Source organism: Eublepharis macularius, chromosome 9 (genome assembly GCF_028583425.1).
Source record: "Eublepharis macularius isolate TG4126 chromosome 9, MPM_Emac_v1.0, whole genome shotgun sequence".
Taxonomy (NCBI): domain Eukaryota; kingdom Metazoa; phylum Chordata; class Lepidosauria; order Squamata; family Eublepharidae; genus Eublepharis; species Eublepharis macularius.
This window is the reverse complement of record NC_072798.1, coordinates 107,832,498-107,846,661: the sequence shown is the minus strand read 5'-3', so window position 1 is coordinate 107,846,661 and position 14,164 is coordinate 107,832,498. Positions and strand designations below refer to the sequence as shown.

General features: G+C 41.6%; 1 protein-coding gene across 1 annotated transcript in view; it reads left to right on the top strand.

The window, feature by feature from the left end:
* Nucleotides 1–13,157, top strand: part of LOC129335470 (NADH-cytochrome b5 reductase 3-like) — a 36,407-nt gene extending 23,250 nt beyond the window's left edge. Inside the window, exons 6-9 of the mRNA XM_054988029.1 lie at nt 270–353; nt 448–533; nt 10,051–10,150; nt 10,775–13,157. Of these exons, the coding sequence (XP_054844004.1) occupies nt 270–353; nt 448–533; nt 10,051–10,150; nt 10,775–10,947 (443 nt within the window). The 3' untranslated portion in view covers nt 10,948–13,157. The remainder of the gene's footprint in view (nt 1–269; nt 354–447; nt 534–10,050; nt 10,151–10,774) is intronic.
* Nucleotides 13,158–14,164: the final 1,007 nt, after the last annotated feature.

Here is a 14,164-nt window from a genome sequence, read left to right as displayed (position 1 = left end):
TAGTCCTGCCTTTCCTCGCCAGTTGTGCTTTGAGGGAGTTCAGCCAGGCTTCTGCTGGTATCTTTCAGGCTCAGCCTTTTCCCTGTTCGCTTCTGGCTGGACACCCACCTTGTCGGGCTTCCACAGATGAGGAGGTCTTCCTCCAGTTCTCGTATTCACCCACGTGGCGGGAGGGCAAATACGTTTGTGTCCAGGTTTCTTCTCAGCATTTGGCTTCTCTTGGTAGTTAAACAGCTGCCACTCATTTCCTTTCTCTGTTACTTCTGCAGGAGTATTTGCCATTCGGCCAGACAAAAAGTCTGAACCAGTCATTAAATATGCCAAGCATGTTGGGATGATCGCAGGTGGCACAGGTAGGCAAGCGCTTTGGCGGCTTCTTCCCGTCTCACTTTTGCTTATGGCGTCGATGCAGCTTCTTTAACTGGGTCTCTTTTTGCCTCCCCAAAGGAATCACCCCGATGCTGCAGCTCATCCGAGAGGTTGTGAAGGACAAAGACGATCCCACCATCTGTCACTTACTGTTTGCCAACCAGGTAAATGCAAGTTGACTTCATTTCTGGTGGGGATGTTAAATTGAATGGATGACACACCTTGCTGGTAATAATTAAAACAGGGAGTTTTACAAGGTAGAAATATGTATTTATTTTTAATAATTGAGTTTAATTGATCCAAGAGCTTACAGTGAGCTGCTGACCAATGTGCCTAAAAGGGAACTGAACTTACCGCCGCCATCCCCGGTGCCCTTCCTCCGAAGAGCAGCGGCCATTTAGTTCCCAGACAGCCTGCCCTCTGGGCAGCATTTGGGAACATGCTTTTTAAAAATCAATTTAAACTTCTTAATGTCATTTTCTTTAAAGGCATTCATTCATTGTCAGCACTGACCATACGGAGGAACAGAACTGAAGCAACATCCTTTAGCAACATGTTTAAAGAACAAGATACGTAAACAGGTTAAAAAGCAACACCACACACAATAGTTGTATTATGTCCAATTTGATATTGGATGAAGGTTACCGTGGAGGCTTTTTGTTCTTCCACAGAATGTACAGATGATACCACATAACAGAGCTGTGCAAATTGTGGTTCTGGGCAGGGAGGAAGAAACAACGACCTCCTTTTTCCTGCCCCACTTTTCCCTGTTCTACTGCTACCAATGCTAGACTTGCTAGAAGAGAAAAGTCTTGTCATGAACGCTGATACATCAGGCAGCTCATGGAATGCTTCCTGACCCCGTACCAAAACGGAGTCCAGCTGCCCTCTCAAGTGGTCTGGGCAGATGTTTCTGGCTCCCTGGCCCACGTTTACCAGGATTCACTTGTACTGTTTGTGTATATTGGGATGCTCTACTAGAGCTAGTTTTGTAAAATTGCTCATCAAAGTGTTGAAAGGATCATTAGTCAGAATTCAGTGTATGTGCGTGCATAAAAAGCCTTTCGGAACTAGTTAAGCGGTCATCAGGTCACCTGACACAACAAACCAAAGCACCCCTTCTTGAGGAAGGGGCCCCCTTTGCAGATCTCTCTCACCAGAACTAAAACTAGCTTTCAGAACAACCAAGTGTGCCCTCGGCTTGCAGCACCTTCACCAGTGAAAAATGGCCTCTAAGAAAGGTTGCAGTCCCATGTTTTAATATTCTTTGCTGATTTTTCTTAACATGTTGCTTCAGTCTCCCGGAGATCGCTTAATGCCGTCTACGTAGCCTTCTGCTGTGCCACCTGCTTTGGGTTAATCCTGTCCAGAAATAGCTCACACACAGTGGAGGCAGCTCCAGAAATCAGTGCCTCCTGGCAGCAGGTGTGGCAAATCCTCCCGCAGCCCTAAATATATAGCTGTTTGTTGTATGCCAAGTAGCTTTAGATAGGACAATGTCATCTTGGGTGTGTATAGCTGTCAGCGTGGACTACTCTTACTGAAATAATTTGGGTTGATGAAAAAATTAAAATGTTTTCCTCGCACAATTTAGCTCTTGCCTAGCCTGCCAGTACTCTTAATATGGAGCAAGTATCTCTCCCACAAAAATGAAAGTTTACAGCATAGTGTAACTGAGCTGGCCTCGCTCTCCTCATTTGATCTGTCCCCGTGTGTGTGAAATTTATAAAGCAAGAGTGAACACTTGCGATCTTTTAGGTATGGTGCAATTAATATACTCAGAGTGATTTGGGGGAATGACACAAGAAGTGCATCGTAGATTCGCCTAGCCTTGCATTCTTAGTCAGGGTCACGGCAGGTTCTAAACGGGCTACCAGAAATGGCCTGCGGGGAGCTGGTGAAAGGGGTTTCACGTTGCTGTGTTTCAGCTCTCACGAAATCCTGCAGTTGTGTTAGCGTCTGTGTGTTCTTGGGTGAAGAGGAGGTGGTTTTGTCTTTCAAATGATAGAGACCCCCATCATACTCTTGGCTCGGAAACAGCACTCTTTGTACCGTGGCATAATCCATGTGGTGTGACACATCGCCATCAGAAATGTTTCTGGCAGCCACTTCTACTCGGAAGGCTGAACACGTCGGACTGCTTAGCTGACGGGATCTCTTGCTGACTCAGGCTCAGGTGTAGCTGCAGTGGGACAAGCGTCCTTAGCTAGTCATGAGTGGGAAGGCAAGGTGGCAGCTCTCTAAAATGGGTGCTCAGGGATTTGATCAGGGATTTGTGCTTCCCTTTAGCAGAAACTGGCACACAAGGCTTGGGGAGGCTCAAAAGGTAACAGAAGGTTTATTTACAGAAGGTTAAAGTCAAAAGGCAGGTAGGCAGGTGTTCGAACTGAAGAAACAGAAAGGTTTTTTGTACAGGAACTTCTCTGGTGTGAGGCACAAAACACTTGGAATAACACTAGGTTACTGGCTTCTTTCAGAGGTTGACACTGCTGCACAGATATTACACTTTATATACACAAACACAACCCGACTTTCCCTCCTCTCCAGACTTGATGGTGCTCCACTGAGACAAGCCCTTCCTAGATACTGGGCAGGCGTTATAGTGATGAGCTATATCCCTGTTCCTGGCACTGAAGGGGATTCTCCTCTCTACCCACTTCCTTGGCCGTCTATAATTCCTAGATCTCTTGAGTCTAAGTAGGAGTTAGTGCTGGTCCCCCCCCCCCGCCCCTTTAGTCCTAGGACTAAAAGTGTTTCACAAACATTATTTCCTCTCGCAGAGGAGTCTCTGGCTGACCCTCTCTGGTCAAAGCCAGGCTCCCACTCCCTTCCACTCTCTTCTTTACCCTCCAACTCCCACCGACAGCTTCCCCAACATTCCACCCCCAGCTGCCATTTCAGGCTAGCCACATGGCAGGGGGGGGGAGACATGTCAGTCATAGCTCACTGACTGGAAATCTCAGCCTCTGAAGCTGAGTCCGTCACATCAACCAACAAGAAGACAGCAACAAAGAAATCAGAAGGAGACTGAGACTTGGAAGAGCAGCTGTGAAGGAGCTAGAGAAGATCCTTAAAGGAGACTTCTGGTTTAGGATTACGGTGGATCTGAAGTGATCCAGGGAGCTGGATCACCCGAGGTGCTGTTTTTTGGCTGGCGAGATGCTCTGATCACCCGCAGCCCCCTGATTTCAGGCAGAAATCGGGCAGGAACGCTTTTACAGCCCCAAGAGTGTGTGATCGCGGCAGAGGAGGGGTTCTGAATCAAGGATTTCTCCCCTGCCTTGAGATCCCCTCATAGAAGGGCAGCTACTATCTCTGCAGCAGCTTTTGGAGTCATTTAATTGGCACAGGACCGTCGTACCCAAGCCTCAGAAACAGACTTTAAGTAGAATTGAACAAAAGAAACAGTGAATACAACCCAAGAAGAACAAAAGAAGTAAAGATTGCTATCTCCCCTAACGGGCTTGTTTACTATACAAAGATCAAAGCTTACTAATTTAAAGAGACAGATACCTAAAGCAGAAGAATTTAGAAAGCGGTGGGGAGTGGAAGTTTGTGAACTTTTGGAATTAAAGAGCTGAAAAAGAGCGAAAAAGAACTTTTTGTTTTGCATACCTGTGGTTGGTGAGATAACAACGTGAAGGGAAGGAGTGTGGGAAGCGGCGGAAAGATCACGAGAAGCTGTTTGTCTGTAATAGCAGGGAGCCGCGGCTAGAAGGGCAGGAAACGCATCGGGGAGCAGCGGAAGGAAAAACAACAAGGGACAGAGGATCTGGAGAGGAAGAGGAAGTTCGCCATTTTGGAAGTGGGAAAGCTGGAAGACTTCATTATAGACTGTATCATAGAGAAAAAACGCTGGACATTTTGAAAAGGTAGTGAAATTCGCCATTTTGAGTAAGGGAAAGCTGAAAATTTTACTATAGACTTTACCATAGAGAAAAAATGCCTGACATTTTGAACACGGATTTTTTTTTTTATTTTGGGGGGGGCATTATTGAATTAAAGTTTGACACAAGAGTAAAAAGAGACAGATAAGAAGACGGAGCTGAGAAAGAGAGTGGATTCGTGGGGTGCCAAGGCAAGCCCAGCGATGGCGAAAAAAGATAAAGACAAAGACTGGCAGACAGTGATTGAGAACTTGGATAAGAAAGTAACAGAGGGCAATAAAGAAACAGATGAGACTATACAAAAAACATACAAAAACGCAAGAAATGGTGCAGGAATCACAATAGCAAATTCAAGAGTCACAGCAAAACCTATTGAAGGATATTAAAGAGGCTATAAGGTCAGAAGTTGCTGAGTTGGCGAAAAGTATTGATGAGATAAGAATGGAGCTTCAAGTTGCACAACAGAAGGTACAAGAGGTGGAAATGAAGACGGAAAGTTTAAAAACAGAAACATCAGTGTTGAGTGATAAGTTGGTTGTGATGGAATGTAAAGCAACAGAAAAACAACTTCGTTTTAGAGGCGTTCCAGAGAAAATGGCTGAATCAACCTTGAAACAAATCACAGAAATAATTGCAGAATTTTTAAACAAAGAGAAAGGTGTTAGCTAATCTGGATATAGCCTACAGAGTAAATTCAAAGTATGCACAGCAAAAGGATTTACCAAGAGATATTATTGTCCAGTTGACTACAAAGAGAATGAAGGAGGAGATTATCAGAAAGTATTTTGAATCCCCGTTAGTACTTGAGGGGACACGGATCAGAATCATGAAGGAGTTACCAAGGAGAGTTTTGCAAGAGAAATACAGGGATTTAACACAAAAACTGAAAACTATGGACATAAGATATAGATGGGAAATACCAGAAGGTTTGAGCTTTGAATTCCAATCTGTGAGACAAGTGATCAAATCAAGGCATGCAATGGAAGTGTTTATGGTAGAACAAGAAAAAGACTTACCTAAAGCAACTAGGCTGTGATCATGGAGTACAAATTATTATCATGGAATGTAAATGGACTTAATTCACCCTCAAAACGAAAAGTAATATTTCATTGTCTTGCCAAGCAAAGATGTAATATGATCTGTTTGCAAGAAACCCACATAAGAGATCAAGATGTTAAGTATCTACAAAATAAAAAACTGGGAAAGCAATTTGTAGCGGCAACAAAGCAAAAAAAGAGGGGAATTGTAATTTATATTAAAGAAGAATTGCAACCTAAATTGATTGTTACTGATAAAGATGGTAGATATTTGGCGGTGGAGTTTGTGTGTAATGCAAAAAAAGCATTAATTTTGGGAATTTATGCGCCAAATGGAGCAAAAGAACAATTTTTTAACGAAATAATGACTCAGCTGGGACAAGTGACATATGATCAAGTGGTGGTGGCAGGGGATTTTAATGGAGTGGTGGACTTACAAATAGATAAAAAAAACATGTCTGAGTAAAAACAAAGTGGGAAAATTGCCAAAGTCTTTTTTTGAGTTGCAAAGACAAGAAGAATTGGAGGATGTTTGGAGAAAATAGAATTTTAAGGCCAAGCAATATATGTTTTTTTTCGGCAAGTCATCAATCATTATCGAGAATAGATATGATCTGGGCATCAAAAGAGTTGGTAGTTTGTACAAAAGAAACTGACATTTTGCCCAAAATTAGTTCAGATCATAATCCTATGTTATGGAGATTTGGAATGAGGAGTAAAAAATTAAGATGGAGAATAAATGAAGACCTCTTGAGTAGTCAAGTGAATTTGGAGGTTCTTAAAAAAGAGACTAAATGCTTTATACAATATAATGTGGACCAAGGGGTGTCAATTCATAAAGTTTGGGATACGTATAAAGCGGTTATTCGAGGAGTGCTTATGGATTTAAATGCAAGGGATGAGAAAAATAAAGAAATGAAAATGAAGGAAATTGAAGAAAAAATAGTGCAAAAAGAACAGCAATTAAGGAAAAGACCAGGCAAAAAGAAATTGCAACATGAAATTTAAATACTACAGGAACAAATAAAAGTGATGGAAAATAAGGAGATGGAATGAGAATTGAAAAAACTGAAACAAAAGTCATTTGAAGGAGCCAATAAACCAGGGAAATATTTGGCTTGGCAGTTGAAGAAAAAAAGAGAGAAGAAAATAATAAGTAAAATAATGGAAGATGGAAAAGAGTTACTGGATCAATTTTTAATTCAGAGAGCATTTTACAAATACTATGCGAGATTATATCAGAAAAAATCTGTTGATAAAAGATTAATAGAGGAATATTTTCATAAATTGAGTTTGCCAATAGTGCCGAAGATACTGAAAGATAAGTTGAATGCCCCAATTACAGTAATGGAAATTATGGATGTGATACAAGGCACGAAAGTGGGGAAGGTGCCAGGACCAGATGGACTTACAGCTAAATTTTATAAAATAATGGCTGATGAATTAAAGCAGCTGATGCAAAAAGTAATGAATGCAATATTGGGAGGACAAGAGATACCGGAAACATGGAATGAAGCCAACATTACATTGATACCAAAAGAAACACAGGATTTAATGAATGTTAAAAATTATAGACCAATATCGTTAACCAACAATGACTATAAGATTTTTGCCAAAATTTTGGCGGAAAGACTCAAAGCCTGGTTGGTGGAATTTATTGCAGAAGAGCAAGTGGGCTTTTTGCCGGATAGGCAAATAAAAGACAATTTAAGAGTAGTTTTGAATGCTATAGAGTACTGTGATAAGAATCCAGGGAAGGAAGTTGGATTTTTCTTTGTGGATGCAGAAAAAGCGTTTGACAACTTAAATTGGGAATTTATGAATGCCACGATGGAAAAGATGCAAATGGGAGAAACGTTTATTCAAGCAGTGAAGTCTATATATAAGAATCAATCTGCAGCTGTAGTTGTAAATTGTGATATAACAAAAAAATTGGAGATAAGAAAAGGAACGAGACAAGGAAGCCCACTATCTCCATTGTTATTTGTGATGGTGTTGGAAATTTTACTTAGACAAATACGGGAAGATGATATGATAAAAGGTCTGAAAATTAAGGGTCTTTCCTACAAATTTAGAGCTTTTGCAGATGATGTGATGGTTATAATTGAAGATCCTATTCAAAATATGCCAAGATTGATGGAGAAAATAAAAGAATTTGGTGATTTGGCAGGATTTTATATTAATAAAGACAAATCTAAAATACTATGTAAAAATATGTCTAAACGACGACAACAAGAACTAATGGAGATAATGAACTGTGAGGTAGTCCACAAAACAAAATATCTAGGTATTGTAAAAAATACTGATTATTTAAGAATAATTATGAGAAGCTATGGCAACAAATTGATAAGGACATGTTGAATTAGAATAAGATGAATTTGTCATGGCTGGGACGTATTGCCGTTATCAAGATGAATGTGCTGCCGAGGATTATGTTTTTAATGCAAACAATACCCATTGTGAAAGACAATAAGCAATTTGAAAAATGGCAAAGGAAGATACTGAATTTTGTGTGGGCAGGGAAAAAGCCTAGAGTGAAGATGAAGGTATTATATGATGCCAAGGAAAAAGGTGGATTACAGTTACCAAATTTAAAATTATATCATGAGGCTATATGTTTGGTATGGTTGAAAGAATGGATATTATTGAAAAATCATAAACTATTGACTTTGGAAGGATATAATAAACTTTTTGGATGGCATGCATACTTGTGGTATGGAAAGACTAAAGCTGATGCTATGTTTCTACACCACTTTGTGAGACGGCGTATTTGCGGTTTGGACAAAATACAAGAGATACCTAGAAGACTCCTATGTGGATTATTCCAGCGGAAGTTGTGAACCCAAAGACGGAATATGAAGGGGAGGAGTGGTTGACATATAAAGAAATTCTTAGAGTGGATCAGAATGTACATAACTATTAAAACCAATGAAGAGCTGTTATTTCAATATGGTTGGTTTCAATATAGACAGATAAAAGATTTGTATGATACAGACCAAAGAAAAATAGGATTTAGGACGGAAAACTCGGAGTTAGAAGAGTGTTTACTTCAAGAGGGGAAAAATGATATCTAAAGTATATAAGATTTTGTTGAAATGGTTTACTGAAGATGAGGTAGTTAAAGTACAAATGGTAAAATGGGCAATAAATTGTAATAAAGATATACCAACGGAAGCTTGGGAGAGGTTGTGGAAAAATACTATGAAAATATCAACATGTACCACTATAAGAGAAAATGTTTATTAAATGATGTATAGATGGTATTTAACACCCAAAAAGTTAGCTAATGGTAATAATCAAATGTCAGATAAATGTTGGAAGTGTAAGAAGCACGAAGGCTCATTCTATCATATGTGGTGGACTTGTGAAAAAGCTAAACAGTTCTGGGGGGAATTGTGGAAGTTATGTCAGAGATTTTACAGAAAAATGTCGATAAAAACCCAGAATTGCTATTATTATGTATGAAACTGGAAGAATTTGATAGAATGGACAGAGTAATGGTTTTTTATATGATTACTGCGGCTAGAATGTTATATGCACAGTTGTGGAAGACACAAGAAATACCATCGGTAGAAGACTGGATTCTAAGCTATTAAATATGGCAGAAATGGACAAGCTTACAAGGAAGCTTAAAGAACAAGATACAGAGGAATACATTATGAGTTGGGAGAAACTTAAGAACTTTGTGGGGAAAAAGTGAGACATGAAAGGGAAGATGTGGTCTTTGGATAATTGTTGAGGGGAAGATAGGTCTTTATTTTACTTAATTTAGAGGTTAAAATAAGGTATTATATTACATATTATAAGTTAGAATTTAATAATAATAGAAAGCGGGCTTAAATGTTGTAGATAGTGGTATGTTATAGTATATGCTATATTATATATAATATATAATATATCAATTAGTTTATATTATAAAGGGTAATTTGCTAAGCTAGGAGATAGCTATGGAATGTAGATGAAGATGGATATGTTATGCTATATATTATACAGTATAATGTAGAAACTAATAATATAGAAATTATTATTTTAGGAGATAGAGGTGTAATGTGATGTAATGGGTAGGAAGGGAATGGAAAACTGTTGGAAGTCAATGAAAAAGGGGGGGAAGGGTGGGAATAATATGAGGTGGAGATTGATATTAAATATTATGATTTGTATATGTTAACCCATCCAATAAAAATCTTTAAAAAAAAAAAAAGAAGATCCTTAAAGATAAAGATGTCTCTCTGGGAACCAAGATCAAGATAATCCAAACTATGGTATTCCCCATTGCCATGTATGGATGTGAAAGTTGGACGGTAAAGAAAGCTGATAGGAAAAAAATCGATTCATTTGAAATGGGGTGCTGGAGGAGAGTTTTGCAGATACCATGGACAGCCAAAAAGAGAAATAAGTGGGTACTAGATCAAATCAAGCCCGAATTCCCCTTAGAAGCTAAAATGACAAGACTAAAGCTATCATACTTTGGTCACATCATGAGAAGACAAGACTCTCTGGAAAAGTCAGTAACGCTAGAAAAAGTGGAAGGCGGCAGGAAAAGAGGAAGACCTAAAACAAGATGGCTGGACTCAATAAAAGAAACCACGTCCTCCAGTTTGCAGGGTCTGAGTAGGTCTGTTAGAGAGAGAGCGTTTTGGAGGTCTTTCATTCATAGGGTTGCCATAGGTCAGAGACAACTTGACAGCTCATAACACACACAAGGGGTTAGATGGAGGCCAGTGTGAAAGGACTACTGATTTTTTTTCCTTGCACAGACTGAACAAGACATCCTGTTGCGCCCAGAATTAGAAGAAATCCAGGCTCAGCATTCAAGACGCTTTAAACTGTGGTACACATTGGATAGAGCATCTGAAGGTAAGAACTTCCTTTGAGGACTCTGGCTAGTCATAACTTCGGCCTCTTTGGGATGCTGCCTGCTTTCCCCCCTCTGGGATATCAAGGCTTTGGGGGGGGGGGTTTCATTTTTTCCCTTCCTTTGAAATGAATGAATGCCCTAAGAGAGAGAATCTGCCCTCCAGGCCTCAGTAGGTGAGTAGACGGAAGGGAAGGCACAGCTTAAAATCTAAGCTAGGGAAGGCCCTCATGCTCAGTTACGATGGAAGCACCGCAGGGTGTTGAGGAACTGCAGATTCAGGAACATCACTGAGGAAACGGGTCTAGTCATTCATTCATTCATTCATTCATTCATTCATTCATTCATTCATTTATTTATAGTCTGCCTTTCTCACCGAGATTCAAGGCAGATTACACAGTGTGAGGTTAGTACAGTCCATTTCAGGGACATTTCCATAAACGAGGCCATGGGGTAAATAAACTCAGTTACTCAAAGTTGCAATCATCAGTGGAAGAAGGTACTTGAATCATGTTTGGTTCTTCCTCCCAAATCGAGGGAGAGTTCAGGAGAAGTGCATCCATTTTCTGCGATGTGCTTTACAGAGTGCCGTTTTCCGCAGGCGATTACCGTTTCCTCTCTTGCAGATTGGAGCTACAGCCAAGGGTTTGTGAATCAAGAGATGATCAAGGACCACATGCCTTCGCCCGCAGATGATGTTCTTATCCTGATGTGTGGCCCTCCTCCAATGATCCAGTACGCCTGCATTCCCAACCTAGATAAGTTGGGATATGCCAAGGAGGCAAGATTTGCTTACTAAAATGGGTTGCTAATAAGCTGCAAAGGAATGTGTTAAATGGGAGAAAAGAGAAGGAAGAGCTTTGGACCAGGAGGAGCAAGAGGAAAGAAAAACAAGACTGATGGGTATTCGTGTAAAGCTACATTCGGAGGGCTGCCGGTTGTCTGTGTGAGTTTGGTGTCTTCTTAGTGCTGCACTGAAAATACTGTAGATGGATATCTGTGGTATTTTGTTTTGCTATGCTTAACCAGTCTTCATAAAAGCCGCTGGAGTGTGTCTGATTCTTTGCTCATGGGATAAGCACAATGTAGCCAGGCTGTTACATCACCAAAGAGTTTCTTCCTAATGGCATATGTGTCTGACGATACCCAGGTGGAAAGCCCATCTATGCAGGAAGCATTTTGTTTTTTCTAGCTGGCACAGTAGAAGATAGCTGCACTACACATGCATGTCAGTCATGTAGAATTTTTGTATTGCCTTTTTGTGAAGTCTGCAATCTAGTGAATTTGGAAAGAGTTTGTAAATCCAGTCCAGATACTTATAAAATATACACGTTTTTGTATGTAGTTGCATTGCATTAACCAAATTCAGAGTTGATTGCTGCCTTGCTACAGATAAGCGTCTGAAGTGTGTCTTTTCCTGGCTGCCTCCCTCTGTCACCCTCTTCCCAGCGCGTAGCACAGAGTACATTTGAAGGCTTTGCAGGTGTGTGTTCCTTGTGGGGTGGGGTCTGCCTTTGGTTGTGTTTGGGTTCAGCACCACCACCTAGACTGACAGGATTCCTAAATGTTAGTGATGATTCCAAAAACTTGTGCTGGTGAGTCGATATCATGAATGATTTAAATTAGTCCTTTCTTATGGAAATTATTAACTAGTGGGCGTCAACTTCTAAAAAAGCTGGCTTCCACACTTTTCCACAAGGAATTGCGCTGACCATTTGAAAATGCATACACGTATATGAGTTAAGGCCTCCTGCTCCCAAGTCGATAATATGACCGTTCTTTCCAAACTGTGTCAGCTGGGGAGCGCTCTTGTTCAAGCTGTGTTGAAACGGAGAACAGCCGGGTCAGACTCCGGGGGGGGCGGGGGGGCGGGGGGCGCCAGTGACGCTGCCTTTCATTCCAGCGTGGCCTGCCCAAGGGATGTTCTTGGGACAAGTGGGCCTATTAACTGCCACAGTTGGTACTTAGAGTTTCTCTACAAGTTGAACTTAAATGAGACTTCCGCTGTTTTTTAAGTTGTCCTTCATGAAAGATAGATTTTTTCCCCCACTGAAATCTCATTCTTTTAATTGCACACAAACAGCATTCAGGATGCATTTTCCTGCTTCACCATTAAAATGAATATAAACACGGCCTGTGTCCACAAGAGCATCTTGGAGGCTCCAGAACCCTTGCTGAGACCTTGGGAGGTAAAAGTCGAGTCTGTCGGCTTTGCCTTTCTGTGCCATCTCCAGTTTTCTCCAAGACATCTAACTGAGGGATCTCTTTCAAGTCCCAGATGGTATCTTTTGAAACACAGGTCAAACTGCCTCTTAATTCTGGTGCAGGCTGAAGTTGCGACCTGCCTCTGTCCCTCTCCAGAGGGCAAGGATTCCAGCTTCACGGTTCCCCTCCCGGCACGCTGCCCCTTGCACCAGGTGCCAGGCCTTCTGCGCCCACCTTAAAGAATCCAGTCTTTGTCCTCAGGCAGGATCCCCATGTCAGTGAGCGCAAGCCACAGGCCTCCTCTGAGGTGGGCCAGGGCCCTGCAGAAGCACCAGAAATCAGCCGCAGAAGGGCGGAAGCATACCTGGGTGGAAGGGAGGGGCTGGTGTGGAAGTCCTGCGTGGTGCCCTTGAGCAGAAGAAGCAGGGCCCAGCCTGCTCGCTTAGGTCTAGCATTTTCGACCAGCGTTAGCAGAATACGGGGCTAGAAGAAGAAAAGCAAAGCAATAAGGAATATAGTATGATCCCACTCTGAGGAGTAAATAGTCTAGGGTTTAATAACTGGCTTATTGAACTGCTCTTTCAGCAAAAAGAAAATCAGGAAAGTCCAGGGAGCCGCCTCTTTGCTTTATGTTTGTAACACGGGGACAAAAGAGCCTTAAGATCTTGTCAGAAATGTCGTCTTGGCATGTCAACTAACTTTATCTTCCTTCACACAAGCTGTTTTGTATTACCTTGCCTAGTCCATTACTGGATTTTTTCATATATTTGCTAAAAATAATAAAACTTTTTTGTTTGCTTCTCACTTGTGTTGTGAATTTTCTGTTCTTGGTGCAGCACGGAGAACTTGAATCCAAACCCAAACCTCTGCTGTCTCCATCCAGGTCAAGTCCTTTTGCTGCCGATAGCTCTGATGGCGAGGGGGTCTCTCTGTCTCCCGTTGTACATGTATAGTATAACTCTGGGTAACTACAAGAGCTAACTCCCAAGTTCATCAGTTCCATTAACGTTTACGTAGTTAAATGATGCAATTTCTCCAGACATTTCCCAGGCCGTTTTTCTGATTCGCCCACCAAGTCAGCAGAATGCCCCCCACCCCGTGTCAGTTCAGGGCTGATACATGGAGGTAGGCTTGCCTGAGGTGTAAGTGGGAAAGTGATTTCTCCACGCCCGCTCTTGAAGGCCAAATTCTCCGATTTCAGGGGATTTAGAGTAGAGTGACTCTGCAGAGAGCTGCTCCGTTCCCTGTGTACTCTGGACTCCATCTCATTAGGCACTGGCTCAAGTGGGACTTGCCGAGTAAACGTGCCTGAGCAGAGCCAGCCTCTCTCTGATTCGCCGGCCGTTAGAAAGAGAAACCTACTTTTCTGGCACCAAAAAGCTTCCACTGAAAATGAAAGTTTTAAAAAATCACCTGCAAGGCTAGTCTGCAAAGCTCTTGAGGCAGCGGATTCCTTTGCTCTAAAAGGCACGGGACATTTCCAAAGCCAGCCTCTCCCTCAGTTGTGTGGAACAGACACCTGGCAACATCCTGCCCTTCCATTAGCAATGCAGCTCGTTGGCAGCCATTCTACGGAGGTTCAGAAGCACATCGAATATCACCGAAGGGGCGTCACTCTGAGGACAACTGCAGTCGCTGGCATTTGCTGATTTTTTAAAGTACTTTAGAAAAACCTGATGTGTACAAAATGAATATGTGACTTCTAATGATAATATTTGATTTATATACCACCCTTCAAGACAACTTAATGCCACACTCAGAGTGGTTTACAAAGTGTTACTACTTCGTAACAATCACCCTGTGAGGTGGGT